At 47.6% G+C, this 16981-nt stretch overlaps 1 protein-coding gene across 3 annotated transcripts in view; it reads left to right on the top strand.

Moving 5' to 3' along the window:
- ROS1 (ROS proto-oncogene 1, receptor tyrosine kinase) overlaps positions 1–16981 on the top strand; it is a 422859-nt gene that overhangs the window by 93771 nt on the left and 312107 nt on the right. For 2 of the 3 annotated variants that reach the window (XR_012318445.1, XM_073675911.1), the window contains exon 7: positions 273–389. The exons of the other annotated variant lie outside the window; for it this stretch is intronic. Coding sequence is in view for 1 of the 2 variants with exons in the window: in XM_073675911.1 (XP_073532012.1) it covers positions 273–389 (117 nt within the window). In the remaining variant the exon portion in view is untranslated. The remainder of the gene's footprint in view (positions 1–272; positions 390–16981) is intronic. 3 annotated transcript variants of the gene reach the window in all.

Here is a 16981-nt window from a genome sequence, read left to right as displayed (position 1 = left end):
TGATCATTCATTACAAAGCTGCAGCACTGCCCATTGAGAAACTATATTATCAGAGGTGCCATACAAATCTCACTGAGATAAAATCACATAAATCCCGTGAAAACAAAAATCAACTGAAAATATCCATGGTCAGCTACTTACTAACATGGGAGATGCTTCAAGGAGTAGCTCAATATAGTGTTACCTATCGCCTGTCATCAGTGTAACAACAAACTGCTACTATGGCTGCCAAGACCAAATGCGATCTCCACATCTGATCACACTCTGTTTAGTTCCAGATAAGTCTCAGTGGTTCTTTATGTCAAGAAATGACACACTTAAAATGTGGGAAAACGTGGAGTATAATGTCCATGAAGCTCAATGTCTGACAACGTGCAGCAGAATACACAGTGAGTATATACAACACTATAGTATATGTTTAAAGGAAATGTACAATACAAGAGAGGCGCCCCCTGGGCTGTGGGGTACTCTGTAGCCGGGCCGGTCGATGCTGGTCGAATGTCACAGTGGCGGTGACCCGGTCCGTGACCCAGGGCGGTCAATAAAAGGGGGATTATTGAAAGGGGATTATAGTTTTTATATAAGGTTCGTGACGCCACCTGTGGTATGCGGCTATATGGAGCCGCCTCTGTGGAGCAGTCCTCTGGAGCTGTTCGTAATGCAGCAGAGTTGGTTCAGCTCTCCACAGGTAGAGCTAAGCTCCAGGGCGGTGCTGTGATGGTTAATGATGAGGTAGATGTTGCTGTGCAGTGTAGTGCAGGGGATGGAGCAGATAATAATGCTAGGACACAGTGGAGTGCAGTCTTCAAGGTTTACTCACAGTTGTTAAACTCCAGGTCACCAGTACCGGTATGTGACCTCTCACGTCGTCCTGCGTTCACCAAGGAAGGGGTTCATCAATCCTTCAGGTAATTCAAGAACACTTAACGGGACCCCATTCTGTGTGCCTTCCTTGGTCGTCTTCCTGTGCTGGCTCTCACCCTCCTGCCCTGCACCTCGCAACCAGTGTCCCAAGCCGGTAACCTCAGATCTTGGCGGGTAACCTGAAGTCCCCTGTATCCTATATGGCTACCTTTTCGGCGATATAGCTGCGGCTGTGAGCAACTGCACCCTGAAAGTACAGAAGCCTCCGGTTTCTTAGCTGAGCCTTGTAGTTCTCCTCTAGTTTAGGGGCGGTCCCCTCTGTGGCCTGATCCCTCCACGTCCTGGTAGATTCAGGCGCACGAGTGGCATCCACACTTCCCGTGCCCCTGGGATCCCTTCACTCCTGGAGCCTTCCTCTGCTCCCTTCCTCTTCAGCCTCTCCTCCTGGGCCTCTCAACTCAGGCCCGCTCCTCCTGAGCAGAGCTCCTGCTCCTGTCACTGTCCTCCTCTGACTGAACACTTTCTCAAGATGGCTCCCCTTTTTATACACCTACTGAAGTGCTCCCTTAAACTACTTCTTCCACCCACACCCACTAGATGGTTCCACCCTCCAGCTAGGGACCAGGGATTGTGCTCTCCCTTAGGAGCAATCTCGCCCTGCCCTCTGAAGTGGAGTGTAATGGATGCTAGTGGTTGGGTCTGGGGCAGTACTCCATCCTTACCTGAGAGTGGGATACCACACCTCTGGGTGAGATGCAGTACCTCTGTGGTGACTGAACCCTCAGGGGTGCCACATACCCCCCTGGTAAAACACAGCACGTCCGCTGGCTGGAACAAAGTAAAAAACAAAGTATTTTAAAGACATGCAAATTTTTAGAATGCATTCACATATAAGAATTTATCAAAACTTTTCTTCCCTTTATGGGAGGCACATTTTCTTTAACGTTACAGGTTTCTTTATCAAGACATTATAAAACTTTCTTCAATAAAACTTTCTTCACTTCAATAAAGCATTTTTCAATAAACTACAGTGAATTCTATAGCCGGGTGTCCATTTCACTAAACAAGGTGCAATTTGAGGGACTTGTCCTAAAACCCTCAACGTAGGCCCTGGGCGTGGCTGAAGGGCATAGGTGATCTAGCTGTTGGACAAGGTCTTCGGCCACGCCAAAAGGGTTTTTGTTCTGCGGTCTGCATAAAACCAATAAGAAACACTTTAAGAAGTGCAAACTATGTACAAATAAAAGTTTTTGGCTGCTCACAGTCCTCAGCCTGTCAGTTCTGGTACCTTTAACGGTAGTTAAGTAAACACTCATTAATAGTGTTGATCGAGCACTAAAATGCTCGGGTGCTCGAAGCTCGGGCCGAGCTCACCGTGATACTCGGGTGCTTGACCCGAGCAACGAGCCCAATGTTAGTCTATGGGAGACCCGAGCATTTTTGCAGCGGCACCCCCGGCAGTCTGTAGAAAGCCTAAAAAGTGCCAAAAACGATAGTGGCAGTGCTCAAATGACATGGGGACAGCATGGGGATCACCCCAGGAAGCATTTCTGACCCCCAGGTCACTGCTGTCAACAACGTGGTAAGAGGTATTAAGCCACTTTTACGGGCTCACAATAAAACGTTCAAAAACGAAACAGAAACTGTTTTCTTGTAGAATATGTTAAGGAACATCCTTTCCATGGTAAATACTTGTGTATAAGGTAAAATAAATAACCAAAAACAAAAATACTCCTCCACACCTTGGGCTATGTTCACAAGTAGCATTGTTTATGCGTTTTTGCACTTTTGTATTGCTTTCAACTGTGACAAATGCATTCACCGGGAAATGTAATTTTAACATTTTACAACCTTATCTGGCCATGTGCTGTGTGACACATGCATACAGTGCTGAAAAGACATGGGAACAGCAAGGGGAAGACCCCTGGAAGCATCTCTGACACCAAGGTCACTGCCTAAAAGTGTGCCCATCAGAAGTGATCCTTGCCGCATCAGAAGATGCAGACTTGCAACTATCCCAGTGCAAGTCCTTGTCCCAGGGCAGTGTTCAATTGTACCTCCCCCATTCCTTGCAATGCAAACGCAGGTATGCAGCCTGCCACCCATCCACTCCAGGCTGCAATACCATACTGCTTGCTTGCACTTGAAATTGGGTCTTTTAGGCATGTGGAGGCGGAATCTGGCCACCACGTCATGGCTGCGTCGGCGGCCTGGTATCCATACTTAGTCCCCAGCTGCCCGGGTGTCCACGCTTGGTCCCCAGTCGCCAGGGGGGCGGCCGGGTGTCCGTACTCGGTGGACACTGGGATGCAACACGTCCTCCAGACATAGAGGATTGCGGGTCCTGGGTCAATCAGGCTTCAGCACAAAGTTCAGAAGGTAGACAGCAGCAGTGGTCGGCCTCCTAAACAACGAGTAAATTATTCATGATCATGAGGCCATCCATCTCCTTAGCTTTCTGTTACTTGTAATGCAAGCGCATTTTTGTAGTAGCGGCTAGGCCTGAGGTGGTCAGCGTTTTGGCGCATATCCTACCTCCTCCGAGGATTGCTGGATGTTTTCCTGCTACTATCCCAGTTCTATGACTCCTGTTAAAACAAAGCTTCAGATGATGAATGATGGTTGAGGTGGTGGCAAAGGAGAAAGAGCAGGAGGAACAGGGACCATTCACATCAATATCAGGCCAGTCAACCACACATGTCTTGTAGGATATGTTTCTGTACCAAAAGGAGTGGTTCGGCTACACAGTTATAGGGCATACAGTGAGTGCAATGCCTACCAAAAATTTCGAGGCACTCCAATGCCCCTTGGAAGTGACATGGAGGTCAGAGGGCCTTAACTAAACCGTTTTTCCATTTATAGCAACTGGGTCTCCTGTACACTGTTGGCCTAAGCAGTGAATGGAAGGCTTTCCAAAAATAATGAGGAACTGCAATGCCCCTTGAAACAGACGTGGATTACAGCGTACTAAAAACCTTCTACCCATTATTGGGTAGTGGGTCTCCCTTAGTGTTCACCTATGCATTGAAAAGCAAAAGCTGACTAAAATTAGGAGGAAATGCAATGCCCGTTGGAAGAGTCGTGGAGGTTAGAGGTAATTAAAAACAACATTTCAATGCCCCTTGGAAGAGCTGTGGAGTTCAGAGTGGTTTAACAAGACGGTTTTAATGCCCCTTGGAAGAGACATGGAGTTCAGAGTGGTTTAACAAGACAGTTTTAATGCCCCTTGGAAGAGACGTGGAGGTCACAGTAGCTTAACAAGACGGTTTTAATGCCCCTTGGAAGAGACATGGAGTTCAGAGTGGTTTAACAAGACAGTTTTAATGCCCCTTGGAAGAGACATGGAGGTCAAAGTAGCTTAACAAGACGGTTTTAATGCCCCTTGGAAGAGACATGGAGTTCAGAGTGGTTTAACAAGACGGTTTTAATGCCCCTTGGAAGAGATGTGGAGGTCCCAGTGGAATAAAAAGACAATATCAATGCCCCTTGGAAGAGACGTGGAGGTCCCAGTGGAATAAAAAGACAATATCAATGCCCCTTGGAAGAGAGGTGGAGGTCCCAGTGGAATAAGAAGACAATATCAATGCCCCTTGGAAGAGTGGTGGAGGTTACTGTGGAATAAAAAGAGAATATCAATGACCCTTGGAAGAGACGTGGAGGTCATAGTAGCTTAACAAGACGGTTTTAATGCCCCTTGGAAGAGACATGGAGGTCAAAGTAGCTTAACAAGACGGTTTTAATGCCCCTTGGAGGAGACATGGAGTTCAGAGTGGTTTAACAAGACTGTTTTAATGCCCCTTGGAAGAGACGTGGAGGTCCCAGTGGAATAAAAAGACAATATCAATGCCCCTTGGAAGAGACATGGAGGTGCCAGTGGAATAAAAAGACAATATCAATGCCCCTTGGAAGAGAGGTGGAGGTCCCAGTGGAATAAGAAGACAATATCAATGCCCCTTGGAAGAGTGGTGGAGGTTACAGTGGAATAAAAAGAGAATATCAATGACCCTTGGAAGAGACGTGGGGGTCACAGTAGCTTAACAAGACCGTTTTAATGCCCCTTGGAAGAGACGTGGAGCTCACAGTGGAATAAAAAGACAATATCAATGCCCCTTGGAAGAGACGTGGAGGTCCCAGTGGAATAAAAAGACAATATCAATGACCCTTGGAAGAGACATGGAGGTCACAGTAGCTTAACAAGACAATTTTAATGCCCCTTACAAGAGCCATGCAGTACAGCATATTAAAAACATTATTCCCATTATTGGGGAGTGGGTCTCCCATAGTCTTTGGCTATGCCTTCCAAGCAAAAGCTGCCAAAAATTAGGATGGAGGAACTTGCAATGCCCCTTACAAGAGTCATGCAGTACAGCATATTAAAAATATTATTCCCATTATTGGGGAGTGGGTCTCCCATAGTCTTTGCCTATGCCTTCCAAGCAAAAGCTGCCAAAAATTAGGACGGAGGAACTTGCAATGCCCCTTACAAGAGCCATGCAGTACAGCATATTAAAAACATTATTCCCATTATTGGGGAGTGGGTCTCCCATAGTCTTTGCCTATGCCTTCCAAGCAAAAGCTGCCAAAAATTAGGACAGAGGAACTTGCAATTCCCCTTACAAGAGCCATGCAGTACAGCATATTAAAAACATTATTCCCATTATTGGGGAGTGGGTCTCCCATAGTCTTTGCCTATGCCTTCCAAGCAAAAGCTGCCAAAAATTAGGACAGAGGAACTTGCAATGCTGGCAACACAGACCACGGTCACCCTGGTGGTATAGTGGTGGTGGAGGCTGAGGATAAGGAGAAGAGCAAAATACAGCCGAAATGAGGAAGTGTATACGCATGTGTGGGTGTGAAGTGGTGCATGGGAATACACCTCCCGAAATAACACAGTGGATTTGACTTTATGTTACTCTGCTGTCATTTGGTGGTGATGAGAAGTCTGGCCCAATCCAGCCCTTGTTCATTTTGATAAGGGTCAGCTTGTCAGCATTGTCACTTGACAGGCGAGTGTGCTTATCAGTTACAATTCCCCAGCGGCACTAAAAACACGCTCCGATAACACGCTAGCGGCAGGGCAGGTCAGGACCTCCAAGGCGTACAGAGCAAGTTCATTCCAAGTGTCCAGCTTGGATACCCAATAATTAAAAGGTACAGAGGAATCACGGAGGACGCTGGTACGGTCGGCAAGGTACTCCCTCACCATCTTTTGAAACTTTCCACTCCTTGTGAGAGTACCCTGCGCCTCAGGGCCTGTAAGCTGGGCGGGTCTCAGAAAACTGTCCCAGAACGTTGACAGTGTTCCCCTGCCTCTGCTGGATTGGAGTTGCGTCTCTCTCGCATGTACGCCTTGGTTGGGCAACGAACTGTGACCTCTGCCGCTAGCGTGTTCAGATGGGAATTTTTTTAACAGTTCTGCAGCAAGGGCCTTCTGGTACTGCCCCATTTTTGTAGACCTCTTCACCTCGGGAATAAGAGAGTGAAAGTTCTCCTTGTAGCGGGGGTCTAAAAGTGTCACCAACCAGTAATGACTGTCACCCAACATTTTGACAACGCAAGGGTCACAGTTAAGGCAGCGTAACACAAAGTCAGCCATGTGTGCCAAACTGGTAACGGGCAAGACTTCCGTGTCCTCACCAAGATTATGACTGACCATGCACTCCTCCTCCTCCTCCTCCCCCCTGTTCTCAGGCCACCCATGCTGAACCGATGGTATGACAGTTGTACAGGTACTACCGTCTACAGCGCATGATACCAGCTCCTGTTCTTCCTCCTCTCCCTCATTGTCCCCCAATGCACGTTGGGATGAGATGAGGCTGGGCTGTGTGTAATCTCCCGCTACGGCTTCTTGATCCATCTCATCATACTCTGGCTGCAATGCCTCCTCTTTAATTCTCTGCAGAGAGCGTTGCAGAAGACAGACAAGTGGGATGCTGATGTTAATGATGGCGTCATCGTCACTCACCATCTTGGTGGACTCCTCAAAGTTTGTCAGGATGGTACATATGTCAGACATCCAGGTCCACTCCTGAGGTCTTATGTGTGGAGTCTGACCTGAATTTCGACGGCCTTGTTGCAGCTGGTACTCCACAACTGCTCTCTTCTGCTCACAAATCCTTTGAAACATGTGGAGGGTAGAGTTCTAATGTGTGGGGACATCACACACCAGTCGGTGTGCCGGAAACTACAAACGCTGCTGCAACACAGCAAGGGCGGCGGAAGCTGTAGCTGACTTGCGAAAATGAGCTGACAGGCGGCGTACTTTGACGAGCAGATCTGGCAACTCGGGGTACGATTTAAGAAACCGCTGGACCACGAGGTTAAGCACATGAGCCAGGCATGGTACGTGTGTGATCTCGCCTCGCCTCAGAGCCGCCACCAGGTTACGGCCATTGTCACACACGACCATGCCTGGATGTAGGTTCAGCGGTCTCAGCCACAGATCTGCCTGCTCTTTCACAGCTGTCCACAACTCACAAGCAGTTTGAGGTTTATCACCTAAGCTTATGAGTTTCAGCACAGCCTGTTCTCCCTTGTTTGAGGCAGTACTGCAGTGCTTCCAGCTTGCAACTGATGTGGTGATATCTGAGATGGAGGCTGAACATGAGGAGGAGGATGATGCACAGGAGCTGTACACTGTGGGGGCAACTCTGACTGACATAGGGCCCGCAATCCTCGGTGTGGGGAGGATGTGTTCCGTCCCAAGGTCCGACTGGGTCCCAGCTTCCACTATGTTTACCCAGTGTGCCGTCAGGGAGATGTACCATCCCTGGCCACAAGCACTTGTCCACGTGTCCGTTGTCAGGTGGACTCTCCCAGTAACTGCGTTGTTGAGGGCACGGCAGATGTTTTGGGACACATGCTTGTGTAGTGCGGGGATGGCACACCGGGCAAAATAGTGTCGGCTGGGGACCGAGTACCGAGGGACGGCCACCGCCATAAGGTTGCGGAAGGATTCCATCTCCATCAGCCTAAAAAGCAGCATTTCCAACGCAAGCTGTCGTGAAATGTGCGAATTTAGGACTGTGGCCTGTGGGGCGTTGGCTGCGAATTTGCGCTTTCGTTCAAAGGTCTGGGATATGGACAATTGAACGCTGCAGTGGGATGTGGACGTGGTCGTTGATGCTGTTTCTTGAGAAACTGCCATAACAAGTGAAGACTGAGAGAAGGGGCATGTTTGCATGCAGTATGGACAGGGGGTTCTCTTACACGCACAACAGCGGAAGAAGCAGTGGTGACACCCGCTGACACTGGTCGTGGACCCTAGGGCTCGCCCCACAAAGTCGGCTGCTTTGCTGACATGTGCCTGATCATGCTGGTGGTGGTCAGGCTGGTAGTTTTGTCACCCCTGCTGATGCTGGCCTGGCAGGTGGTACAAATGGCCTTTTTGGGGTTATCAGCAGAGTCTTTAAAAAAATTCCAGACTCTGGAAGACCTACCGGTTGTACTGGCAACGTCCCTCGTGTTGGTGTTACGGGGAAGAGTTGCCCGCCTTCTGTCTGCGGCCACCAGACTGTTTCTTCCTGCCCGTTGGGGTACTCTGCCTCCCTCCCCCTGTGTGCTGCTGGCCTCGCTCTGCGTGTCCTCCTGCCACGTTGGGTCAGTTACTAGATCATCCACCACCTCCTCCTCTTCCACTTCCGCACCACGGTCCTCCTCCTCACTTCGTGGCAATTGTGTCTCGTCATCGTCCACCTCTTGTGACAAATTGCCAGCGTCGCCTTCCTGTGGCCGTGGCTGTTCAAATATTTGGCCATCGCTACATGGAATCTCCTCTTCCACCACTTCAAGCGGAGCAGACGAGGGGCCCAAATATGGAAATGGACAAGTGAACAGCTCTTCAGAGTGTCCAACTGTGGGATCAGTTGCTGTCTGATGACACTTGGCATGATGGGAGGAAGGAGCATCAGGGTGAGGAGGAGTATGCGGTCGAGACTCACGGTTACTAAGACTTGACCGTGAGGAAGACAGACCGGAGGTGGTGGTGCCCAGGTGACTGGAAGTATTATCTGCTATCCAATTAATAACCTGTTCACACTGATCAGTTGGCAATATTGGTGTTGTTGTGTGCTTCCCTAGTAATTCGGTCAAGAACTGGAAGCGAGAAGATGTGGCTGTTTGTTGTGGCACATTTTCACCTTGGCCACAGCCCCATCCTCTGCACGCACCATCACCAGAACGTCCAGTTCCACGTCTCTTGCCACGCGCCTTGCCCATTGTAAATGAAGTAAAATAGCTTACACTCGCACTATCAGTGGCAAAAGGGTAATAAAAAGGAGATTAGAACCATGGAAGAGGAAAACCTCAGTTCTATTTCTCTGGCCTACACCAGAATCTTTTAAACAGATATATTTGTGTCTGAACAGTCAGCGAGACACTCAAACTGTTTTTTTTATGGAAAAAAGGCAAAAAGGTGGATTACACCCTGATTTGAACCGTGGAAGAGGAAAACCACAGTTCTAGTTCTCTGGCCTACACCAGAATCTTTTAAACAGATATATTTGAGTCTGAACAGTCAGCGAGACACTCAAACTATTTTTTTTTATGTAAAAAAGGCAAAAAGGTGGATTACACCCTGATTTGAACCGTGGAAGAGGAAACCCACGGTTCTAGTTCTCTGGCCTACACCAGAATCTTTTAAACATATATATTTGTGTCTGAACAGTCAGCGAGACACTCAAACTGTTTTTTTAATGCAAAAAAGGTAAAAAGGTGGATTACACCCAGATTTCAACCGTGGAAGAGGAAAACCACAGTTCTATACCAGAATCTTTTAAACAGATATATTTGTGTCTCAACAGTCAGTGAGACACTGAAACTGTTTTTTTTATGCAAAAAGGTGGATTACACCCAGATTTGAACTGTGGAAGAGGAAAACCACAGTTCTAGTTCTCTGGCCTACACAAGAATCTTTTAAACAGATATTTTTGTGTCTGAACAGTCAGCGAGACACTCAAACTGTTTTTTTTATGCAAAAAGGTGGATTACACCCAGATTTGAACTGTGGAAGAGGTAAAACCACAGTTCTAGTTCTCTGGCCTACACCAGAATCTTTTAAACACATATATTTGTGTCTGAACAGTCAGCGAGACACTGAAACTGTTTTTTTTTTTATGTAATAAAGGCAAAAAGATGGATTACACCCAGATTTGAATGGTGGAAGAGGAAAACCACAGTTCTAGTTCTCTGGCCTACACCAGAATCTTTTAAACAGATATATTTGTGTCTGAACAGTCGGCGAGACACTCAAACTGTTTTTTTTATGCAAAAAAGATGGATTACACCCAGATTTGAACTGTGGAAGAGGAAAACCACAGTTCTATTTCTCTGGCCTACACCAGAATCTTTTAAACAGATATATTTGTGTCTGAACAGGCAGCGAGACACTCAAACTGTTTTTTTTTATGTAAAAAAGGCAAAAAGGTGGATTATACCCAGATTTGAACCGTGGAAGAGGAAAACCACAGTTCTATTTCTCTGACCTACACCAGAATCTTTTAAACAGATATATTTGCGTCTGAACAGTCAGTGAGACAGTCAAACTGTTTTTTTTATGGAAAAATGGAAAAAAAGTGGATAATACAGAGATTTGAACCGTGGAACTGCAAAACCACACTCCTAGTTATCTGGCCAAAACCAGACTCTTTTAAACAGATATATTTGTGTCTGAACACTCACAGACACACTCAATTTTTTTTTTTTTGGGGGGGGGGATACCAAAAGGTTAATAAGATGGGTATTTGTACAGTCTGACTGAGGAAAAAAAAGAGGATTTAGATGAAAAAAAAGGATTTTTCCTGGCCCCTGAGAGCTGGAGCTAAGTCTAGCAATTTGAGAAGCAGCACACAGGACTGTAATGCAGTGTTTGTTGGTATAACCACTGCGTCTCCTATATAGTCTGCCTGCCTGATATCTAGGATGGATATTAGTCCTGAGAAGGACTGTTTGTTTGATTTTGCAGGCTTTAGAGACCCTACACTACCTATTTCGCAGTATAAATCTCTCTAGCTCAGCAGCACTCTCCCTACACTGTCTGATCCAGAGCGACTGTGTCCAAGATGGCGGCGCCCGGTTTTAAATACTCGAGGTGACGCTGTGTGGCCAGCCAATCAATATAATGCCCACAACCCACCCGAAAATGCTCGGTGCTCGCCGAACATCCCGAGTAGTGAGATGCTCGGGCGAGTACCGAGCAGTGTCGAGCATGCTCGCTCAACACTGCTCATTAACTTTTATCAGTTCTCTCCAACAAGGATGTACCCTTCCTGGTAACTATTTACAGTACAGTTTTCACAACGAGATTCAATAGTGGTGCTCCCTCCTGGGAGACACCTGTCCTCTGTAGGCTGGCCCAGCCGGGTTGTCAGCCTCTAACTACAGGGGCATGCCCTCCTCCACTACCCTGTATATATGGAGGGCATACCACCCACGTTCTCCATGGTGATGGGTGTAGATGACCCTGTCTCCTGGGTACTTAGCTGCAGCCGGAGCAGAAGCTGCTTGTGGATGGCCAGGGTCAGCGACACCAGAAGTCAGGGGCATGTCCTCCGTGCTTGCTTTCTGTACATCAAGCGCGTACCACCCCCTCTCTCCTGAGTATTGTGGTAACCAAGCCGCTCCTGAGATGTATGGCATAGACAGTGGCATTATGAGGACTGCGGCAGCACCCGCTGTTGGAGCTTCTCCTAAGGTGGGCATCTTTCTTCCCCCCTAGTTCACCCTTGCCAGGGTAGGACTCACCTTTCCAGATGCTTATGTCGTCGCTCCTTGCACAGCCGGTCACTGAGACTGCTCTGCTGGTCAAATCCGCACTGTTGCTGCACAGCTTCTCACACTTGTATTGTATTCAGAGAGCTGCAGCAGCTGGGATGGATGGGATGGATGGGATCACACCTCCCAGAGCTGCAGCAGCTAGATGGATGAGATCACACAGCCCTCTGCAGGGGGAGGCGACAATCTCCCCCCTCAGTCTGATGCAAATAGGAAGGCTGGCACCTTTCAGCCTGAGTGACAGACAACTCTGGTACAATCTATGCAAGTGGGAGGGGCCTATTTTGGCACAGTTTCCGAGGCTCCGCCCACGATGGGACACTTCACATATCATTAACTCCGCATGTGCTATGTAAGGTGCCCCAGCGAGGTAGTCATGGGCGAGCTGTAGCCCCCTCTCGCTCTGGCACCCTACAGACAATTCGTGTCCTCCCTCTGATGTGTGGCTGTGTATGTGGGGCTCGCCACTTACTTCAAACCATCTGATCGCGGCTGTCTCCAGGCATTTCTCTTCTGGGACCAGGGCAGCAATAATTCAGAGGACACGAGGTTCTTAACCATAACTTGGACTTTACTTGGGGAAGAGGAATATGTACAGTATTTACAGGCAAATATAATGGATAAGGCCCGACAGGTTATTATCTCCCTCACAGGCGCTGGCAACATCTTCAGCCCTGGTTCCCTCTTTAAGTGAAGCATCTCTGTGACTCTAATCTCTAGCCCAAGAGACTCTTCTGCAATACCAACAGTGTTCCGGATCCAATATCTCCCCCACGTCTTAGCCTGGAGTCCTATTTATCTTCCTCTGCTTCCTGCAGACTAGAAGTGCTCCGGGTCCTCAATACCTCTGCTGAGTTTCTCTGGTCGGCTAACAGGACTCTTGCGTAGGGAGACTTTTACACTGGTGATCCCACTGTCTGAGGGTATGGAGCTCCCGTCTACCCTAGCAGCCACCATATAGTCAGGCTGCCCGAACAGTTCACTGTCCTATCTCTTACTCACTCATCACTTCCAGCTCCTGGAAACTAAGCCGAGATTTTCCTGATGTGCCCACCCTCTGTGGGCTGTCATCACACATTAACCCCATCACTGTCTGTAACACTGCTGGCAAACTCAACCTGACATCTGCACCCAGAACAGTGGCATCTTGTGGCTGATTACAAGCACTGCAGTCCACAAGTAATGATGCCAGGAACAAGCTCTATAAACACTCAAGGCTTGATCAGGGCACTAAGTTCCCCCTCTACTCTACTGACTGGACCACTGATGCTAACCCCTTAGCTTGGCCTTCCGACAGTCCAGAGAGGTTTAACTACGGGAACACTTTCTTTAACTATTTCATTGCGAAAGGAAGGCTACTTCCTTCCCCATTATTACATTCCCCCACACTTTAATGTTGGTCTTCCCCGACCACACTAAACAATCAATACAGATCAGTATTTATGACATCATATCACATTACTACATCACTAAAATATTTTAGTACAAGACTGGTCCTGAAGTCTTCTTCTTGGGTGGGAGACCGGTCCTTCTGGGTTAAGGGCCCCGGAACTGCAATTCAGGACAGTCCATTGCCATAACATTTGACTCCGCTCAACAATACCGGTCCTTCTTGGTAAGGACCCTGGAAACACAATGTCCATGTCCATATTTTTTTTAAGACAGGTCACACACCAATAGACCTCAATCTCCTTTGAAGACTGCATTCTGAGGCACACGGCCACAGGGAACACCCCGTGAGTCTCTTTCTTCTTGGCCCTAGCGGGGGTCACCGGTTCTTCCCGCTAGGCCGCAAGTCTCGTAGATTTAGAGGACAGACATCCTCACAGTGTGCCTCAGTGTTTCAAATTCCAGCAGAAAAAGGCACAACAAGCGCAACAAAAATAACATCAAAAACAAAAAGAGCAGCTCTCTTGGGCACACAACTTAATGCTGCTTAAGGCCTTCCTGGTCTGGGAGGTAGGGGAACAGTCCCCCGTTTTTTTTCTTTTTCTCTTCTCCAACTTTAACTCAACATGGGGCACTCCGCTCCCATTGGGAAACAGTCCCAGAAGCAGACCCACAGCTGGTGAATCCTAGTACAGGAAGAAATGAAAGGTCAACGGACCTTTTAGCCAACTAGCTCATTTCTTCTGGCCTCCCTCCACTCCTTCATGATGGCGGCCCATGCTGTAGACGAAGGTGGCTTCTTCCACCTCCAAGGCTGGTCAGGGTACCTGCTGGGCCCAGGGTCCTCATTCGAGGACGTGGCACTGCCTCAGCCAACCTGGGTAGGGCCATAGCTAGTAACTGTAAAGTTATGGACCACATTACTGGCGCCAGCCTGAGATCTTCCGGCAGTTCCCTGATCAACTGCCTCAGCCCCTCCTGGGTGTTTTGTTGCTGAGTCAGCATCATGCGCCTCACTGGGAGAGTCGGCTCCCCTGCAGCTCATGAAGCCTTACTCCTCTTCACTTTCAATCTCCCCCCACTGCCGTTTCCTTGGTTCGTCCTCTAGCAGGACACCGGCCTTAGGAGGGGGTAGGAATCCTTTAGGGGCTTCCCTAGCCCAGCGCTGCAGATCCTCTCTCTTGGCCCTTCGTCGGAAGACCTCCTCGTCCTTCTCAAGGACATCCTTAAATTCGTACGGTCGGGTGAGCGCAGCCGCGTACCACCCTCTGGAACACTCGCACTTCACGAAGTGCACAATATCCCCTACACGCAGGTTATGGAGACGATCGGGCAGATAATCCCGCTTAATTACCTCACGGGTAACAAACACTTCATGCCCAGTCCACTCCTCTTCCAGGAACCCGTACCCCTCACGGATGTGGAACTCAAGGACTCGTCCCCGGGTCTGGGAAGCCTCCACCGACTCCTCCGTGCCGCTTTGGACCCTTCCAGTCAGCCTCTCAGGAACGTATTGTTAGAACTCTCCTGTTAGGTTTTTTCTATCTTGCTGGTCACATGACCTTTTTTACCTATTTAATCCTGCTCCGCCCTCCTGGCCTTGCTGAACTTCATTGTAATTTCTACTCTTAAGCTCGCCTGGTGCTTAGTTACCTTTCTCAGTCAGTTTAGCTAGGTCTTCGGACCTTTATGTTCTATGTTGTGTGTTTGTCTTTTACTGCTGCAATCTCTGCTAGGAGGTGTCTAACTTTATCCCAGTCCCTAGTTCTTGTAGGGATCCCTCCCTTGCATCTATAGGTCTTCGTACAGACTAGCCGAGGACTTTAGCGGGTCTGATCGCAGGATCAGGTTCCCTGTTACATTGTAGGGATCAAGCTTAGTTCTATTGTAGGGACAGATCTCCTTTCTTTCCTTAGTGCTTGTAGCAGATCATAACAGTAAGTCCAGTCCAAAATTATCTCTAAGGAAAGACCTCCAGTTTCCATCATGGTGTCGGTTCAGGATTTGGCTCAACGCCTGCAGGGACTCTCTCTGGAGGTGGCCGAGCTCCAACAACACGTGAGTAGCTGTTCTGGAGCACATTTTGTGGAGCCAAAGGTACGTTTGCCTGATTTATTTTTTGGCGATCAACAAGAATTTTTTTCCTTTAAAAATGCTTGTTTGTTGTATTTTCGTTTGAGACCCAGATCCTCTGGTGATGAATCACAGCGCATAGGGTTCATAATGTCACTTTTGCGCAAAGAACCTCAGGGATGGGCCTTTTCTCTCCAACCTAGTGATCCATGCTTTAGATCAGTGGATAGTTTTTTTTTCTGCTTTGGGTTTGTTGTAAGATGATCCTGATCGTGTCTCATCAGCTGAGATTGAATTGAGACGTTTGAGGCAGGGATCAGGTAATGTGGAAAAATATTGTTCTCACTTCCGTCGGTGGTCTGCCCAGGTGGGGTGGAACGATTCAGCTTTGAAAAGTTTGTTTCTTGCGGGGCTAGGTGAAAGGGTTAAGGATTTGTTGATTGCTTATCCCACACCTGGAAACTTGCAGGAGGCAATGCAATTAGCTATACGGGTGGACAGGAGACTGCGTGCAATGGTTAATGAGAGTAAATCCTCTGCCATGTCAGCTCCGAGTCTTGAGAGGGTCTGTACTGACATTGGAGAGCCGATGGAGATTGGGGCGATGGCACCCCGCTCTCAGGAAAAAGACCGCAGATCTTCTGAAGGTTTGTGCTTTTATTGCGGGAAATCTGACCATTTTATTAAGAACTGTGTGCTTCGTATGAACAAATAAAAAAAAAAGGTCAGTTACGCCCGTATTGCCTATTTAAATACTAAGGGGGTATTTCTTTCTGCTACTACTGCTGCTCAGGAAGAATTAATTGAATTTCGGATATTTGTGGATTGTGGTTCTACTCTGAATGTGATTGATGGGGGATTCTTGGAAAAACTTAAATTAAAACCCAAACCTTTGTCATCCCCTATTGCTGTGGTTTCTGTCGATGGCTCCCCCTTGAAGAGTGTTACTCGCAAGGTCTGTGAATTTCCCCTCACTATTAATGGTATTCACCAAGAAAATTTGGATTTGATGGTATTAAATAATTTGCCTTCTCCAGTAATTTTGGGCTTACCCTGGTTAAAATTGCACAATCCTGTACTGGATTGGTCTACCAATGAAATTAAGTCCTGGAGCCCTAAGTGTTATGACAAGTGTTGTAACGGATGTATTGCTGCGGTGGAAAAAGGGGAATTACCTGTACCTATTCAGGATTTTTGGAGAGTTTTTTCTGAGGAGGAGTCACAAATTTTGCCTCCCCATAGAGTCTATGATTGTACCATTGAATTTGTCCCTGGAGCGACTCTTCCTAAAAGTCGTTTATTTAATTTTACTATTCCTGAGAGAAAGCCTTTGGAGGAATACATACAGACAAGCTTGGCCGCCGGTCACATTAGGCCTTCCAAGTCTCCTGTGGCTGTTGGATTTTTTTTTGTTTCGTGAGATTAATAAAATTACTGTACGCAATCCTTACCCACTGCCATTGATTCCTGATTTGTTTAACCAGTTAGTGGGGGCCAAGTGGTTCTCTAAAATTGATCTCCGGGGGGCATACAATTTGTTGCGCATGAAGGAGGGTGATGAATGAAAGACTGCTTTTAACACTCCTGTGGGTCATTTTGAGAACCTGGTTATGCCTTTTGGTCTTACCAATGCTCCAGCATTTTTTCAGAATCTTATTAATGACATCCTTAGACCTTTGATCGGCAAAAATGTGGTTGTGTATTTGGATGATATTTTGATTTATTCACCAGATCTGGAGTCTCATTGGCGGAGCGTACGTGAGGTATTACAGTTATTAATTGACAATTCGCTTTTTTCTAAGCTGGAGAAATGTGAGTTCGCTGTACAGAGAATTAGTTTTTTGGGCTACATTATCTCCAGCGAGGGCTTTGAGATGGACCCTGT

This window comes from Phyllobates terribilis, unplaced genomic scaffold (assembly GCF_046119375.1).
Source record: "Phyllobates terribilis strain yellow unplaced genomic scaffold, ASM4611937v1 Scaffold_3__8_contigs__length_932513732, whole genome shotgun sequence".
Taxonomy (NCBI): Eukaryota; Metazoa; Chordata; class Amphibia; order Anura; family Dendrobatidae; genus Phyllobates; species Phyllobates terribilis.
Note: the sequence above shows the minus strand (reverse complement) of the source record. Positions and strands in the feature narration are given on the sequence as shown.